Genomic DNA, 18,513 nt, shown 5'->3' with positions numbered 1-18,513 from the left:
CCTATAATTTTTCTTGACAGCTGTTAATCTTTTTACTGGAAAACTCTGATTGTGACAAAATTCCCTATCACTTTAAAATTATATCCCTTCTTCTACTTGCTCCCCCTTGCTCCCAGATGACTTTTCCCTCTCCAAAAGGCAACTTTCTTAGATTGAGTATCTGATCATCAGCATTACATTGGTGGCAACCACTTAAGGTCAGTGCCATCTGGGAACATGTATTGCCAGAGTGATGGCAGTAGTGAGCTAAAAGCAGGGTTTAGCTTGGTGGTAGAGCATTAGCAACCTCCAATTCTCCCATTACAAACATCAGACACAGAATTTCCTTGACTAACACCTTGTTTGCATTCCACCCCCATTGTGAGTTAAACTTCCCTTTCCCCAAAGGTCCCTCTCAGTTTGGCATTTTCACCAGGAGGACATGGTTTCCAGTGTTGCACCAATGAGAGGTCAAACTCACTACTGTAGCTAAGACAGGTAAAGTTAGTTACCACTTGCACAGGATCTCAGATAAATCATATAATTTCAAGGCCCTTCCCAGCTCTCGGGTCCAAACTCCTCATTTTACATGTGAAGAAATCAAGGCCCACAAGGGAGAAGGAATATTTTCTTTTGCCATTCACTTCTCTCAAAAGCAGAAGAGCCTTCTCTCTTAGCTTAAGAGAGCTCCATCAATTGGGTGACCCTCATTGGACTATTTCAGGTGTCAGGAGAGCAAGCAGCAATGGGTGGATACCCCATCTGTAAAATGAACTGATGCTGGATATATAACCCTAGGTAGTCCTAGGGCCAAGAAAGGCATAGAGGGGTAGTGACTTTTTGCATCTTTTTCTATGACACCAAACCACTTTTCTATAAGACCTCTAAAACAGTAGTTTTAGAATTTGTTTACTGATTATATAATGGAAGTGTGGCTTTTCCTTACTGCTGATAAATTGATCCTGCCAGAGGAGATCAGGCTGCTTTGGGTTTTTTGTATGAGTGGAACCTACAATCTTATGTTTCTAGTAACAGCCTGATTTCCTTCCTCCTTCTGTCCCTCCTTGCTTTTCTTTCTTCGTCTCTACTTTATATTCTCTCTCCCTCTCTTCCTCTCTCTCTCTCTCTCCCTTTCTCTCTCTCTCTCTCTCCCTTCCTGTCTATGTCTCCAAGGGATCCTCCTTCCTTCTTTCTAACTTGACTTTTCTGACAAGTAAATAGGCGTATCTTCAGTCAGAAGGCATCCAAGTGGTCCTACAGTCAGAGTTTAACAATTCCAAAGAAAAGAATGTTGGTTTATTACATGGGACAGAGAGACCTTCTGGTCATCTACCCCACCCCCAACAATGAATGTGTGAACTTAATGAGGTCTGTGGGTTCCAGAAGCTGTGTTCCAGAAAGAACATAAGCATAAGGGTCACTGCACGCCAATCCTGAGATTCCTTGCCTTTCCCACTAGTTCATCGTTCTTAACACTTTCCAGCTGGGAGTTGGACAAAAGTCCAGATATGTGTTCCCTGGGTTTGTTTAGGGATGGACTTGGAAAGTTATTTCTCCAGCTGCTCTGGGGTCATCTTGTCACCATAACCTGCCAGGCACTGTCTTCAGGGATTCCAGCTCCGGCCACTCCCCTGTATGGCAAGCGTTGAAGGGGTCCAGGATGTCGTGGTTATGGCCCCATTCAGAGGTCTCCTCTGTGTCTAGCATTAACCTAGGGCTCTCTGTTACCACTGTTCTTCATTTGATGACAATGTTTTGATTGGAACAAGAGAGGAGAAGATGCTGCCTGGCTTAGCCAATGCTAAACAATGGTAGGGAGTGAGCACCAGTTTGAGGGAGGAAGTTGAGGTAAATGTTCCAAGCCTATTCTATCATAAAACAGGAAATGTACCCCCACCCACCCCCATCTAAAAAGGCAGCGTAAATCAGTAATGTAAATGAGCGACTGATAGAATAGTGATCTGAACCAAAAAAGTCCAGGTGTGGAGTTTAAGAGGAATCTGGTTACTCCATTAATTTCTAATCTATGATAATCCCAAGGGGTTAGACTGAAATTTACCTTTGCATCAATTGGTGAAGAAAGTCCTGCCAAACAAACTCACAGAGTAAACGAGATTGTAAGGGGAATGATTAACCTGTGTGAGCAATTAACATGTCTTCAAGTCCTTGAGCAGTATTCATTAACATGTAAATAATTAATGTGCCAATTACATATGTCTTATCTCTGTGTGAAAACCCTCTCAGTAGGACTTTTACTTACTTAACAAGAGCTTAGAAGTTATCTGGAATCACTGTGTGTACCTGAGAGTAATAAAACTTAATTTCTTTAAAAACTGTCTTTGAATTCAGGCTGTTTCTTAATTCAAGTAGGTCCTTAATCTCCATCTTCCCCTCCCAGCCAACAAACACATCAGAATGAGTGAGGTCTAAACTTTTCTTTTTCTCACAGGAATTCATGAAAATCATGGTATTAGGTGGGGTGGTGGTGGTATCTTTTTCTCTCTTACAGCCAAGTTGTATTCTTTTCAACTGGGGTTTCTATAGCAGAGAGAGGTTAAGGGAGCTGTTTTTATCTGAAGGGATGAGACTGATAACATAACTTGAAAAGTGGCAAATATCTGGCAGGCCAACTCCCTCTCTCTTTTTTAAAAAACCAGTCTGATGCTGGGCATAGTGTGTATACCTGTAATTACAGGTGTAATTACACCTGCTCCTGGGTAGGCTGATGCTAGTGATTCACTTGAACTCAGGAGTTCTGAGATGTAGCAGGCCAAACCAATTCATTGGGTGTACGCACTAAGTCTGGCACCTATATCACGAGCCCCTGGGAGTAGGGGTGTCACCAGATTGCCTAAAGAGGAGAGAACAGATGGGAAAATGGAGTGGGTCAAAACTCCTACGCCCATCATAGTGGGACTGGGCTTCTGGGTGGCTGCTGTATGTCAGTAGTCTGAGGCTTAACATTTTTTTAAAATCAATCTGGAAAGTCTTATTTAAGTGACTTTGGGGTTTAGTTTTGCATCTGGTGATGGTATAGGTTGGAGGGGAGTAATCATGAAGTGAGTGAGAGAATGGCTGAGGGGAAGGACCCAGGGGACAATAATTCTGTAATTTTCAAAGTCTATTCTTGCATTGTCTCCCTGAAGTCTATCTTTGACCATTACAGATTTATTTGGGGATCCATGTGTAACAGCTAACAAGTGCAACTCACCTCAGAGGAAAAAAACTTCCTTTCTCTTCTGTGCAGACAGAAACTGTTGTTCAATGGGACAGGAAAATTGGGTTCTCAGCCCAGAGAACAGGCCCAGCAGAAAAACCCTCGGCCTCCCTCAACCCTGCCCTTTCCTACTTGGGCATTGGGAAGGTTCATCAGAACGTTCCAGGCTGTGCACAGGAGAGGAAAAGAAGCATTTATGGGTGATGTAGCAGATCTGTTCACATATGAGGGCTGATAAATATAAGCTGTCTGAGGAGGGGTGAAGGATGTTGAATTAAAATGGAAACTTTCAGCATCCCAGAGATAGAAGATTTTAATCCTATACCACTGGCTCTTTCTCCCTTCTTCACTTCCACAGGCAGCTGCCTTCCCTCCCACCCTCTCCTCAGGGACAGAGCTGATGGGGGGAGTGATACAGAGTTGATAGCGAAGGGTGGAGACTCAGAAAATTCTGAAAGAAAAGGTGGCAAGGTTGTCAGGTCCTGGTTTCTGCCCAGTCCAGACAATAGGAGCTGGGTAGACTTTATTAATTGTGTAAAAGTGAAGACAAGAGTGAGGTAAAGCATAAAAGTGAAAGGGGTTTGAATACTGATATGAAGGGATGGAAATACAGGGGATCAGAGAGAACTAATTCTACATATGGTACATAGCCGGATATAGAACACAAGGGAGAGAGAGAGAGATTCCATCATTTTGTCCACTTGTGCCAGGCAGGCTGGCAATCCTCTTCCCATCCTTTTCAAACATCATGATTAAGGGAAACTTAAGTGGCTCCAGAGCACCAGGAAGTAACTTAGAGGGGACCAATACTGATTGGCATGGGGCTAGCACCATGTCAGGGCCTACCCTACAAATGGAAATGGTGAGATGGAGATAGAGAACCAGATGGCATCACAGAGAGGCAAGGTGAAGGGGTCAAGTGGTTTCTGGTTAAGGGGATTTGGGGGTCAGATTCTCTCTGTCAAATGCTTGACACTTCCGGAACAGGTCAGTCCATTCTGCCTCTGCCCTTGGCTTTTCAGTAGGGCTGAAGAAGATGGCGACAGAGAGGCAGGGGCTTCCATTGGCAGAGGCTATGGCACACCATGGTATTCACAGACTGTCAGGGATGGAAGGAGGCCAATCCCTGCTCCCCCTGTCCCCTCCAAGCACACATTACTGCCGGCAGCCACTGTGGTATGGGGGCTGAAGTGATGGTGTGGAGCATTCAGGCTCTGGTAATGCTGCTAATTGAAAAGGCAAGAATGAAAGCCCACAGATGCCTGCCTGTGCATCCAGCCACAGCTGCATCTGTAAGAGCATGGGAGTGAATGTAGAGATGTTCCGAAGTGTGGGTACACACCAGCCAGGACCAGTGACCTAGAGTCACTGAGTTGGGTCTGGAGTGAGAGAATTTGAAACTACAGGATGCCCTCTAGACCATCAGCCATAAATCTTTCTGCCCCTGAGAACCCCAGAGCTATACCATCAGTATAGCTTGACAGGGTCTCTCGTGATTTATGTCATCTTCTTCACTCTCTATTATGATTGATCTTACCTACGTTGTAACCCCATGAGACTGCTAGCAAAGATGGCAAAGTTAAAACAGACTGGGTGATGTTGATGCCTTCTTTCATGCCCATAGTTTTCCTTATCATATCCTAGTGGAGTCATGGGAGGGAATGGTATGGTTAGAAAAATCATAAACAAGGTGGTGATGGGCATATAGACTGATGAGTCATAGGGGGAGGGGGAGTGTGCCATGAATCTCTATCTGTTCTATAGGAGTGGGACCAGGACAGCTTGAGATGAGGAGCTTCCAGAGACAGTAGAGTCAGAAGGAAACTCAATTAAATTGATACTGGAAGGAAAAGGCAATATAGGGTCAATGTTATCTCTCCTCCCACTAGCTCCAAGCAAACACGGCTGGGGTGGATGCCTTCCCCCAACTGGGAAGCTAAAAATCAAAGCTTCCTGCTTTCCCACTTAGATTCTAGACAGCTGCCTAGTCTTTCTCTTCCACCCTCCCCAGGGAACAAAGTGTAAACATAGTGGGGGAGGGAAGGCAGGTGGGAATGCTACATATAAAAAACACTTTTAAAAAATAAATAAAAAGCACCAGTGGGTTTTTGTTTTTGTTTTTTAACATAATTTTCCTTACATCGCCCCAAGCCCCAGAGAGAAGTCTGGGGAAATCACCAACAGGAAAGGCTAAGCAGCTGCTTTGCTCCTAGTTTTAACAGGAAGAGGTTGGGGAACCTCCTGTCCTCAAGTTACTACCTCATACCTCCTCTTTACTAGAGGGGTGTGTGGCTCAAACTGGGGCAAAATTTAAGGGGCCACACTGTACCAAGGAATCACTCATTTTCAGCCTTATGGCTCATCCTGCCAGCCAAAGGGGCTTATTTTTTTCAGTAATATAAACATGTCATGACCATCATTACCTAACTGTTTGGGAAACCACTGTGGAATGGTGGGTAGTGGTGGGGGGGTGGGGAACATTAGGTTCCTTCCCAGTGTTGTGAAATAAGATTCCTGGTTAAGTTAATGTAGACACATCTTGAGGTTCCTTCCTTGTGAGGGTTGGGTGTAGGGCTGGCACAAAAAGGAAATGGGGCTGCCTATTAGCTCCAAAGGCAAGCTAGTGAGACTAGAGTCTGACTAGCCACCTTCCTCTCTACCTTCTACCTCAGCTCCTGGGGCTGCATTTGCCTATAGGTAGTGAAGCAGATGGCTGGCCCTTTGGTCTGGTAAGGCCAAGCCTGGAGTTGCTGTCTCCAAATCAGATGGACCAGCTGTCACCCCAAAGCCTTTTGGCAATCTTTGGGGTCTGACAGCTGCTGAGAAGGGCAACTGTTCCCTCCTGAGCCTAATAACTCCCTCCCTAACCCACATACCAGTAACAGCTGTTATCAGGTATAACTTCCCCTTACTGGGGGCCAGGAAAGGCAGCTCCTGTTCTTCCCACTTCTCTTGACTAAGCCAAATGTTCTATAACCTCTGTAGTAGATGGTCTCTATAACTCCTGTGGGAGCACCCAAACCAGGGCCTGCTGAGAGAAGTCGGTCCCTACTACCATAAGATCTGGACATCCGTTCCAAGCCCTGAGGCCCAGGCTGCTTTCCTCTGGGCTAAGGGCATTCTGCAGTGTTGGCTTGCTTTGATGCCTGCCCCCATAGTTGGGATATCTGGCAGTGGGGATCCTGGTCAGCACCAAGCTTGTTTTCCCTGTCCTCAGCCTCTTTCTGGGCCTGAGGCTTGTCTTCTTTTCTAGGCCCTATCAGTTTTTCCGCTGCTGAACTCTGCCCTATATCCATTTCTGTTCTATCCCCTGCCCCCACTCAGGGACACAGCAACCTCTTGGAGCAGGATAAATAACTCCAGGGTCATTGCAATGCCCTGTGTCTGTTCCCATGCTCCTATTCACATCTCTCGGCTGAACATCCACTTTCTTTCGAATTCAATAGCATGAATGATGTTTCCTCTTTTCTTTTGCTCTTTCTGAAATTTATGAATTTCATGTTTTCTCTTTGTCTCCCCCAAAGCATCACTCAGTCCTTGCTTTGCCTTGACTTCCCTTCTCCCACTGGTCCATGCTTATTCTAGGTCCTTTATCTGGTATATTCTGATTACAACTATACCACCATTCACCTCTCCTTCAACAGACCCATTCTGCTACATCCTTCAGTCCTTCCTTGTAGCCTTACAACGACTCCCAGAACTTTGCCATCGAGCCTTCTAGATTGGCCACCTCATCTCCCCATGACTCTGCAGCTGTAATGGAACCTTAGCCTGCTGTGTGAGTCTTGGGTTCCTTCTCCTAGGCCTATCACCATCATTCTCTCTGTCTCCTGCCACTATGCACTGGCCTGCTCAGTGTCCTACTGCCTCCTCCCACTAACCCTCGACCTTTCAGTATTCTTCTGCCTCTTGTTACTATGTCCTGGCCTCCTCAGGGTCCCACTGCCTTCTCCAGTTAACCCCTAAACTTCTGAACTACTCCACCTCTTCCTACTCACCCCTGGGCTTCATTCAACACCTCTCTCAGGCCTCCTCCATGTCTGGTTGCTCCTTCTCCGCCTCTTTTGCTTGTTCTTCATCCATGTCACACCCACTAACCATGGAAGCCCCCTACCCAAAGGCATCCTGATCCTTTCAGAGTCTATTTGCCTATTCCCCCTGTCTCAGACCCGTTTAATTCTTCTTTTTACAAATGTACTTGATGCCTGGTGGGCAGAGCTCAGGGATTATCTCAACACAGATCTCCTTTTTTACTGGGACTGGGTGGGGGGCTGCTGAAAATCCCATCTGATGGCAGGAAGTTCCTTCCTATTACACACAGCTAAGATCATCATCCCCAAAATCACTGAATTTAGCTGGTGAAAAAGAGATCATCAACCTCAGGCATCGTCATCCCTAGTTCCTAATTCTCTGCCTGAGGAAGAAGACCAAAAATTGCATTGATGCTATGGGACAGGAGAGAGGAGGAGAATTTGGCTCCTGCCTAAGGAAAGGGAGGAGAACCAGAGCTGACACAAGATTCTTCGCTTTCCATGGTGTCCCATCTGTCATGAGTTATGGGGCTTGCCTCCCATGCCTACTTTTTTCTTTGTCTGTGCTACTCTGTATGTTCACCTATGTCCAACCCAGCATGACTCCAAAACCAGGTCCCTGGGGCTCCGGAGAAGTCCATACCCTGCTGCAGAGAGACCCACAGGACGGGCTTGAGGCTGAGCCCTGCAGCTGGTGCTTCTCAAAGCCTGGGAGGCAACAGCTGCCAGTGCTATGTATGGGGGACGCCTTCTCCTTCTCTCTGGTGGCATCATGGTTCTCTGGTACATCACCTAAGGAGCAGCTCCAGTCTTTATGCTGGGCTTGTGGGCATTGTCTAGTCCTGACAGTGCTTCCCGTGGGGGCTATGTGGTCACAGCCACTTATCTCTGGGACACCACTTGCCCTGAGACAGGTGTGACCTGTTCAACACGTTGCTTAATGGGATGTATTAAACAAATCTCTGGGATCATATTGACCCCTCTTCTTCTTCCCTTTAGGGTCAGTATGCCTCTTCCACAAATGCTGGGTGAGACCCATGTTCTGCCTGAGGGAAGCTGTGTTGTCAGATGAAGAGGAGCTCTGGGCTCCTCCTACTGTCCCCTCAACCCACACCTCCCCTCAATCAAGGCTCACGGTGGGTGGCTCTTGGTCCTGTGGCCCAGGGGGTAGTGGTAAGTCTGTGGAGCAAGTGGTATCATCACCACTCACCTCACACCCGGATTTGGTACCCATTGAGGTCTGGCATGGCTTTGGGTTCAGCAGGCTTCTTTTCACCAGATGGTCTGCAGGGGAGAAAGGAGAGAAGGAGCAGGAGGTGAAATGGACGAGCAAGTAGGATGGGTCAGAGAGGAAGCCATGTCAATTTCTCATCATCTCACTCCATTCCTTAAAAAGAGGGCCCTAGAGAGGAATGAACCTGGCATTTTCTGCTCACCCTGATCTGTGCCCTTTCTCCCTCCTGGTCTTTCCCTTCCCCCTTATGTGTCTCTTCTGTGTCCTGTTAATAGAGTAGGGCAGGGGTGAGGAACCTATGGCCTTCTAGGTCCTTGAGTGCAGCCTTTTGACTGAGCCCAAGTTTTATAGAACAAATCCTTTTATTAAGGTATTTGTTCTGTGAAGTTTGGATTCAGTCAAAGGGCCACACTCAAGGACCTAGAGGGTCACATGTGGCCTTGAGGCCACAGGTTCCCCATCCCTGGAACAGGGCATTTTCTAAAATAATTTGGCTACATAGCCTTTTTAGGGCAGCTAGGTGGTGCAACCAATAGAATGCTAGGAGAGTCAGGAAGACTCATCTTCCTGAGTTCAAATTTGGCCTCAAACACTCGCAAGCTGTGCGAACCTGGGCAAGCCACTTAATCCTGTTTGCCTCAGTTTCTTCATCTGGAAAATGAGCTGGAGAAGTAAACCACTCCAGTATTTTTGCCAATAAAATCCCAGATGGGGTCACGAAGAATTGGACATGACTGAAAAACGACTGAAAGACAACAACATATAACCTTTTGGGACTTGAAATATAATTATGGAACCCACAGATGCTGGCTTGGGGGCATAAAGGGAGACTGGGAAAGTTTTAAAACAAAAGAGTAACCCAACTATTTTTTCTACAAAAAAGCTGAAGCTATTCCAAATCTTCTCTTCTCTCTTTAAACCTTCCACACCTCCTCCCTATTCTCCTTCAGAAGAGGGCCTTACTTCTTACTTTACTGAAAACAAAACAAAAACAGAGGCCATTCTCCACGAGATCCTTTTCTCTTTCTCTTGATCTTCTCTTGCCCCTTGACATCAGTCTCCATTCTTTCAATCTTTACCCAGTATCTGACAAAGAAGAGTCTTTTGCCTTACAAGGACTCACCCCTCTACATATGCCCTTGATTTCATCCCCTCCCATATACTCCACACAATTGCAACCTCAATCATTCCCACCTTCTTATCTTCAACTTTCCCCCAGCTACTGGTTCCTTCTCCGCTGCCTTCAAAAATGCCCAAATCTTCCTCCATCCATAAAAAACCTTTCACTATGCCCAGTCACCCCCTCTATCTCTCCTCCCCTTTCTAAACTCCTTGGAAATATCTACAATCTCATTCTTTTCTAAAACCCTTCCAACCTTGTCTCTTAACAGAATTTACTCTCTTGGTCTTCCTCCTACATGTCTGGCTATTCCATCGCTATTTTGCTGGATCTTAACCTATGGCACACCTACTGTGTGTACCCTCCCCCCCGCAAGGATTGGGCATCATTTGGATGACCCCACATAAAAAATCAGTTGTCAAATCTTGTAATTTCTTTACCTGCAAGGTGTCTCCATAAGTGCCCTTCTCTCCACATCCCAGTCCCTCATCTCCTACCCGGACTGTATTACAATAGGCTTCTAACTGGTCATCCTGCCTCAGGTCTCTCTCTCCATTCCAATCTACCCTACAAACAAAGTGACCAAGTGAGGACAGAGGGGTAGGTCTGACTTTGCTACTGCTCTGCTCAGTAGACTACGATGGCTCCCTATCACCTCTAGGGTTAAATTTGACATTTAAAGCTCTCCTCAATCTGGGCCCTTATTACCTTGCCCGACTTCTTTCTTTCTATTTCCGTCCATGAATTCTATAATGTCGTACTACTAGACTACTTGCTGTTCCTCGCACAAGATACTTCTCTGTTTCTGTGCCTTTTTACTGGATGTTCCCCATGACTGGAATGCTCTCTTTTCCAACCTCTGATTCTTAGAATCTGCTCAAGAACTACTTCTCCTGGGGCCTTTTCATGGCCCCCACCCCCACCCATAGTGTCTTCCTCTCTAGGCTGCATTTCTTCTACTCTGCACTTATTTTTCTGTATTAATTTATATAGATTGTTGTCCCCATTAGAGTGTAAACTCCTTGAGGGCAGGGATTGTTTTTGCTTTTTATTTATATCCCCACCACTCAGTAGAGTGCCTGGCATACAGTAAACACGTGATAAGTGCTTTTTGATTGATTGTGGGTTGGGCACCTCCAACCTCTCCGTTCCCAATCCTGCTGGACAGGAATGGACATGGTTGTTCACACAACTTAAGTGATTATGGAGTCACTAATTACAATCCTTCTGAGAAGATGGAAGACCACTGGAGCATACCTTCTGCCTTACTGTTAACTCCCCAAATGTCTAGCCATTACTCTGTGACCTCTTAATGCTCCCTAAAGATTCTAAGGTCTTGCCATCTACTCTGTAACTGCACCCTACACACCACTGGCCCTTTAGCTGAATCCACCTTGATGTCTTGGCTCTTCCAATTACAATGTGAGCTCCTTGAGATCAGAGACTGTCTTGGTTTTCTACATGTATCCCCAGCACAATGCTTGGTTAAAAGGAAGTATTTAATAAATGTATTTATCTATCTTCCCATTCATTCATTCCTCCCAAAAATTCACCACAGGAGGACCACCTAAAGTGATGGGGACCTTATAACACAAAATTTAACATTTTATCACCAACATTAAAACTTTTCCTAATAAATACTGTACTGGAATATGAAGGCTCCGTGGAACAGAGTAATAGAATGTTACAATCTTAAACCTAAGAGATCATCTATTTCAAATATCTCATATTACAGATGAGGAAACTGAAGCCCAGTTAGCGGCAAAGCCAGAATTAGAACTCAGGTCTCCAGACTCCTAGTCACTCTTTCCACTTTACAAGGCTGCCTAAAATAATATGCTGGCTGAAAGAAGGGTGAAGAGAGGAGATGTATAAGAGTATATTTCTTCTTAATCTATTTTGAGGCAGCTAAATGGGGCACTGGATAGAGCACTGGGCCTGGAGTCAGGAAGACCTGAGTTCAAATCTGACCTCAGAGAAGTAACCCTGGACAAGGTCCTTAATCTCCATCTGATTCTGTTTCTTCATCTGTAAAATGGGGATAATACAGCACTCCTTCGGGTTGTCAGGATCAAATGACATCGTAGCTATAAAGTGTTTTACAAATATTAAAGAACTATATAAATGATAGCTATTATTTTTATTTTTAAAATTTTTTCCCAGTTTTCAGATGAAGAAATTAGAACTTTCTATATATGAAAAAATGTTCTAAATCACTATTAATTGTGCAAATAAAAACAACTCTGAGGTACCACATCACACCTATCAAATTGGCTCACATGACAAAACAGGAAAATGATAAGTGTTGGAGAAGATGTGGGAAAATTGGAATACTGATGCATTGTTGTTGGAGTTGTGAACTGATCCAACCATTTTGGAGAGCAATTTGGAGCTATGCCCAAAGGATTATAAAAACGTGCATACCCTTTGATCCAGCTATACCACTTCTAGGTCTGTATTCTTAAAGAGATCATAAAAATGGAAAAAAGGACCCACATGTACAAAAATATTTATAGCAGCTCTTTTTGTGGTGGCAAAGAACTAGAAATTGAGGGGATGCCCATCAGCTGGGGAATGGCTGAATGAGTTGTGGTATATGAATGTAATGGAATACTATTGTTCTGTGAGAAACGATGAGCAGGTGGATTTCAGAAAAAACCTGGAAAAACTTATGTGAACTGATTCTGAGTGAGGTGAGCAGAACCAGGAGAACATTGTACACAGTAACAGCCGCACTGTGCAATGACTAACCGTGATAGACTTATCTCTTCTTAGCAACGCAAAGATCTAAGACAACTCCAAATGATGGAAAATGCTATCCATATCCAGAAAAAGAACTACAGAACCTGAATGTAGATGGAAGCATATTATTTGTGCATACTCTCTCTCTATCTATCTCTGTCTCTCTCCCTCCCTCTCTCTCTCTCTTTCTCATTTCTTCTTTCTCATGGTTTCTTCCATTGGCTCTAATTCTTCTTCACAACATGATTAATGTGAAAATAGGTTTAATATTAATGTCTATGTAGAGCCTGTATAAAATTACAGGCCATCTTGGGGTGAGTGGAGGGGAGAGATGGGTAGAAAATTTGGAACTCAAAATCTTATGGAAGTGAATGTCGAAAACTAAAAATAAATAAATTAATTTAATTTTTAAAAATTCTTAAATTTTGTTTTGACAGTGTAGAAACCTCCCCACTTACAAAGTTCACTTTTAGCTAGCTGTCAACTAATCGTTGCCAAGGTTTTTAAATGATAACTAAGTTAGTTAACAATATCTTAGGAGACACGGGCCTTATCCCAGGGGCACTGTCATTTTAAATAGTGAGGGGAAGTTTCTTAAAGACAAAAAGCCTTCAAAACAGAGGGATGAAATTGAAATGATGAAATGATAGGCAAGAAGCAGGGGGAATCACAGGATGTCAGAACAGGAAGAGACCCTTGAGATCATCTACTCCAAGAATTAATTTACAGATGAGGAAAGCAAGACTCATCTAGGTAACATGACTTGCCCAAGTACACAGATAGATTAAATAGAAGAACTGGGGACTGAGCTGAATCCTTCTGGGTAGAATGTAATGTTCTTTCAGGCTAGGTCTATCTTGCTTTTGCATTTGTTATCTCCAGTGCCTAACATAATTCATGGTACAAAGCTGGTGCTTAATAAATGCTTCTTGATTGATTCAACACATCCCTTCCCCTCTAACAGGCTTTTGTGTCAGAGATCTTGCCAGGTGCCTTTCTCTCCTTCTCCTCATCTCACAATGCTTTGACATCATCCCCCATGATTTCCTCTTTTACTCCAGTCTCTGAAGAGGTGGCCCTTTTAACCAGCCCCTCTCTATATACTTTTAGTTCTATTCTCTCCCACTTTTCCAGAAGATACCCTCCATTAAAATCTTCAATCTCTTCCTGTCTACTGGTTCCTTGAATGTCTCCTATAAACACACCAAAGCTTAAAACAAAACAAAAACCTCTCAATAGACCCTACTATCCCCTCCACCTGTATTACCATTATCTCTCTTCTTTTTCTTGCCAAACCTCCTTGAAAAAGTTGTCTATATTCCTTGCCTCCACTTCCTCTCCTCCTAATCTAAATTCTCTCCAATCTGGTTCCTGAACTCATCACTCAAATGAAATTGCTCTCTCCAAAGTTATCAGTGATCTCTTATTTTCAAATTCCATGGCCTTGTCTCAGTCCTCATCCTTCTTGACCTCTCTGTAGCATTTGACAGAACTGATCAACTTCTCCTCTTGAATGCTGTTCCTTCTTTGGGTTTTTGTAATCCTTGTCTCTCTTGGTTCTTCCCCCATCAGTTTAGCTACTTTTTTGCTGACTCATTATCCATGTCATGCCCCCCAACTTTGAGGGAACTCCAAGGCTCTGTCTGTGTCCCTCTTCTCTTTTATCCCTCACTTGGTGCTCTCATCAGCTCCCATGGATTTAATGATCTCTACGAAGAGCAATCTCAGCTCTATATAGCAAGCCCTAGACTAGATTCTACCCTTAGCTTCAGTCTTACATCACCAACTGCCTACTGGACATTTCAAAATGCAAGCATCTCAAATTCAACATGTCCAAAACAGAACTCATTATCTTTCCCATAAAACCCACATCTCTTCTGAACTTCCCTATTACTTTCAAAGGTATAATCATCTTTCCAGTCATACAGGTTTGCAATCTTGGTGTCATCCTTACTTTCTCATTCTCTTTCACTCCACATATCCAAACAAGTTGCCAAATCTTTTCATGTCTGTTTCCGTAAAATCTCTCAATATGTCTCCTCTCTCTCTGTGTCTGTCTCTATCTCTCTTTGTCTCTCTGTCTCTATCTCTATCTGTCTGTCTCTCTCTCTCTCCTCTCGCTCTCTCTCTCTCTCTCTCTCTCTCATACACACACACACACACATACACATGGGCATTTATTAAGTGCCTACTATGTGGCTGGCACTCTGTTAAGCATTTTACAAATATTATCTTGGTTAATTCTTACGCTCCTTTGGAAGGCAGGTTCTATTATCCTCATTTCTCACTTGAGAAACCAGAGGCAGACAGAGGTGAAATGGTTTGCTTAGGGTCATACAACTAATATGTCTCTAACACTGGATTTGAACTCAGGTTTTCTTGACTCCAGGTCCAATGTTCTCATAACCGCTCACCTAGACTACTACGATAGACTCTTTGATCAGTTTCCTCACTTTTAATCTCCCCCTCTCCACATACCCCCATTCCACTATATTCTCTACTCATTCACCAAAGGGATTTTCCTAAAGTTCAAGTTTATGTTACTTTTGAATTCAACATCTCTTTGTTATCTCTAAGATCAAATAAAATTGCTTCTTTGGGACATTGAAAGTTCTTCACAATTTGGACCCTTTGTAGTCTTTTTGAGTAGGAATAGGCAGTGCAAAGGTATGGAAATGAGATGTGGATTGTTGAGGGCGAGGATAGCAAATAGACCAGTTTATCTGGATAATATAGAGTATGTATGTATGTGTGTATGTGTACTCATACACAGACTCCCCTGTTAGAATGTGAGCTCCCTTAACAGCAACACTGGGACAGCTAGGTGGCACAGTGAGTGGAGCACTGGCCCTGGAGTTAGGAGGACCTGAGTTCAAATGTGGCCTCAGACACTTGACACACTTACTAGCTGTGTGACCTTGGGCAAGTCACTTAACCCTGATTGCCCTGCCTGCTCCCCTCCAAAAAACAAAAAACAGAAACACTGTGCGATGATCAGCTATAATTGACTTAGCTCGTCTCGGCAATACAATGATCTAAGACGATGCCAAGACTCAGGATAGAAAATGCTATCCACATCCAGAGAAAGAATTATGGAGTCTGAAGGCAGATGAAAGCAGACTATTTTCACTTTGGGGGGGGAGCGGTTTGTGTGTGGTTCTTTCCTTTTGTTCTATTTCTTCTTTCACAACATGATGAATGTAGAAATATGTTTTACATGATTGCACATGTATAACCTATATCAGATTGATTGCTATCTTGGGGAGGGGACAGGGGAGAAGGGAGAGAGGAAGAGAGAAAAATTTGGAACTCAAAAATCTTTTTGGTTCATTTTAAAATTTTATACGTGTGTGTGTGTGTGTGTGTGTGTGTGTGTGTGTGTGTGTGTATTTTTTTCCAATCAGCAGAATTCTACCTTCTTACCACCCTCCCCTGCCATTGCGAAGGAAGGAAAAATAAATCTCCTGTTCCAGGTACATAGTTCTGTTCTGAATTTTAAAGGCATCACTGGTCCCTAGCCAGGGGAGATGCAACCAGTCTTAGGATTGTTTTTTGGGTCTATTAATTACAAAGTCTTTTCTTTCAAAGCACAGGGGAAACTCAGCCACAACAGGGAGTGGCTAGGGTCTTATTTCCTTTAACATGCTGTGATAGGCATAAGCAGGGATCTTAAGAAAGGTGATTACAAGGTCTTGTAACAACAATTTCAAACTCACAAGACCTTGTAATCACTTTTTTTTAAGGTGCTGAATTAGGATTCAGGAGATAACTGTCCAAGTCATGCCTCTGGCACTGACTAGCTGTGAGACCGTGGAATATTTTTCCAACCTGTACCTGAACACGAATCCCTTCTACAGCATGTATGAGAGGTAGTAATCTAGCCTTTACCTGGAGACCTCTAGTGATTGGGAACCCATTACTTCTGGAGGTAGCCCATTCTATCTTTGGACAATGCTAATTGTTAGAAAGGTTTTTTTTCTCCTCCCTTGACATCAAGTCTAAATTTTCCTCTTTGAAACTTCTACCCACTAATCCTAGTTTGACTTTCAGCAGAAATCTTTTTCCACATGACGGACCATTAAACTCTTGAAGAGAGTCATACATCCTCCATAAGTTTTCTCTTCTCCAGGACAAACATCGCTGAGTTCCTTCAATCAGACCTCATATGGCATGAACCCTCTGGTTGCCCTTGTCTGGATGATCTGTGGCTCAATAACACCCTTACTGAAGTGTAGTTCAGTACTCTAGATGTGGTCTGATCAGGGTACAGAATGATGAGACTATCACTTTCTTATTCCTAGAAACTAGGCTTTTCTTAATGTAGCCTAAGATTACACAAGTTTTCTTGGCCATCGTTGATTTACATATCTTAAAAAGAAACTGGGAAGCCTTTCTGGGGAAAGAAGCCAACCTTTATTAAGAGAAACAAAGGTGGTGGTCTGCAGTCCTCCCAGTATGGTCTGAGACCCTGAGCTACAGAGTTCACAGTTATTTACAGTTCTCTTGATTCGTGTATGACTTAAGCTGGTCAACCCGTGGCATAATGCATAGGTTATTCTATGGCTCAAGCATAAGTTTATTACATTTACAAGTCTATATTTTACATTATAGATCAGGTCCACTTTTTACCCAGTATATTTTAATATAAAGATGATTATGCTTACGTTCCTAAGATTAGCTGACACGGGTATTTACCTGGGATTACATCATAGTTTCAGTTAGACACAGGTTTTCACCTGGGACAGTATTCTAACTATAAATCACAGTTACTTCTTATGATTATAGCTGATAGATGATTAGCAAAGTAATGCAAAGCAAGGTGATCGAGGCATTGGTTATTGACTTTTTCTATTACACATAGGCAGTGAGGACAGAACATTGGGCCCGGAGTCAGGAAGACCTGAGATCCAGTCCAGCCTCAGTCACTCTACTAGCTGTGTAACCCTATGCCTCAGTTTCCTTAACTGTAAAATGGGGATAATAATGATCAAATGAGTAATACTTGTAGAGCGCTTGGCATAATGCACGGCATATAGTAGGCGCCATATAAATGCTAGGTGCTATTATTATCATATTGAGCTTTGAGTCGATTAAAATTCCCTAAATCTTTTTCAGATGAACTACTACCCAGACATGTCTTTCTGATCTTATAACTGTGAAGTTTATTTTGTCCTTTAACTTCTCTGAGCCTCAGGGGAAAATAATGTTTCCATTACATACCTGCTGTTGGTTGTGAGGATCAAACCCTGCTGGTCTAATGCAATGTTTTAAGAATTTGCAAACCTTTAAGCGCTATATATCATGTCAATTGTAATTATTATTTAGGCAGGATAAAAGAACGGGGGGGGGGGGACAAAGCAATTTGAAAAATTCCTCATCTCTGCTCCACCTCGTTACCAATGACCCATTTCCTTACCGTCTCTCTCCTCGGCTGTTGCGGCGGTGTGGACTGGACTGGCTCCGCTGTGGCGAAGATACATCCTTTTTCCGATCCTTGGTAGGAGAGGGTGGGCCGGTCCCTTTGCCTATCTGTAAGCATCGGGAGAAAGGAGAGATGAGGGAAGTTTAAGACGTCACCTTAGGACAGGAGAGCGCACGGCCCAAATAAGCACCAAAAAGCCAAAGGATTTCAGGAAGGCTCGGAACACAGAAAGGCCCTGAGAATCCCTAGATCATCCTCTACTCAGGGCCCTTTCGGCTATTGCTAATGCGTATACTACCAGAGACCTGGCAAAGCCCGGCTCCAGTCTCATCATCCCCCACCTCTGCTACTGTGAGAGTCTCAACAGCAATCATATTCACTCCAAGGGTTAAGCATGGACTAGAATCTAGCTTTGAGGGGGACTTCATACCCAAAGATGACTAACGTCATTGTTTGGGCTTGCCTGCTCCTGCTCTGCAACACTTCCCTTCCCAGTCCCCAAATTTCCCCTGTCATTATGTCAAGCAGGAAAAAACAGTTTGCCCACTAAGGACCACACATTCTGCTGTTGCTCAACCCTCTCTTTCCAATGGAAAAGTATTGGTGCCTCTGGACTAATATGACCAGAGACCCTGGTTTGGTTAGTCTAGTTTCTAGAACTATACTGACAGGGTAAATATTGAGAGAATAATTACAAAACACTTTTCTGGGTGATTGTAGTTAAACTAAACTGGTTTGTTAAGAAGAGCTTATACCATTTCGGCTTTT

The 18,513-nt window shown here is 43.7% G+C and overlaps 1 protein-coding gene across 1 annotated transcript in view; it reads right to left on the bottom strand.

Annotated features, from left to right (window-relative positions):
* Positions 1 to 3,623: 3,623 nt before the first annotated feature.
* VASH1 (vasohibin 1) overlaps positions 3,624 to 18,513 on the bottom strand; it is a 34,845-nt gene continuing 19,955 nt past the window's right edge. The window contains exons 6-7 of the mRNA XM_036736105.1: positions 17,740 to 17,852; positions 3,624 to 8,511 (exon numbers count right to left, since the gene is read on the bottom strand). Coding sequence (XP_036592000.1) covers positions 8,439 to 8,511; positions 17,740 to 17,852 — 186 coding nt within the window. The 3' untranslated portion in view covers positions 3,624 to 8,438. The remainder of the gene's footprint in view (positions 8,512 to 17,739; positions 17,853 to 18,513) is intronic.

The sequence above is a fragment of the Trichosurus vulpecula genome, chromosome 8 (assembly GCF_011100635.1).
Source record: "Trichosurus vulpecula isolate mTriVul1 chromosome 8, mTriVul1.pri, whole genome shotgun sequence".
NCBI lineage: Eukaryota > Metazoa > Chordata > Mammalia > Diprotodontia > Phalangeridae > Trichosurus > Trichosurus vulpecula.
This window is presented reverse-complemented; position numbering and strand designations above follow the sequence as displayed.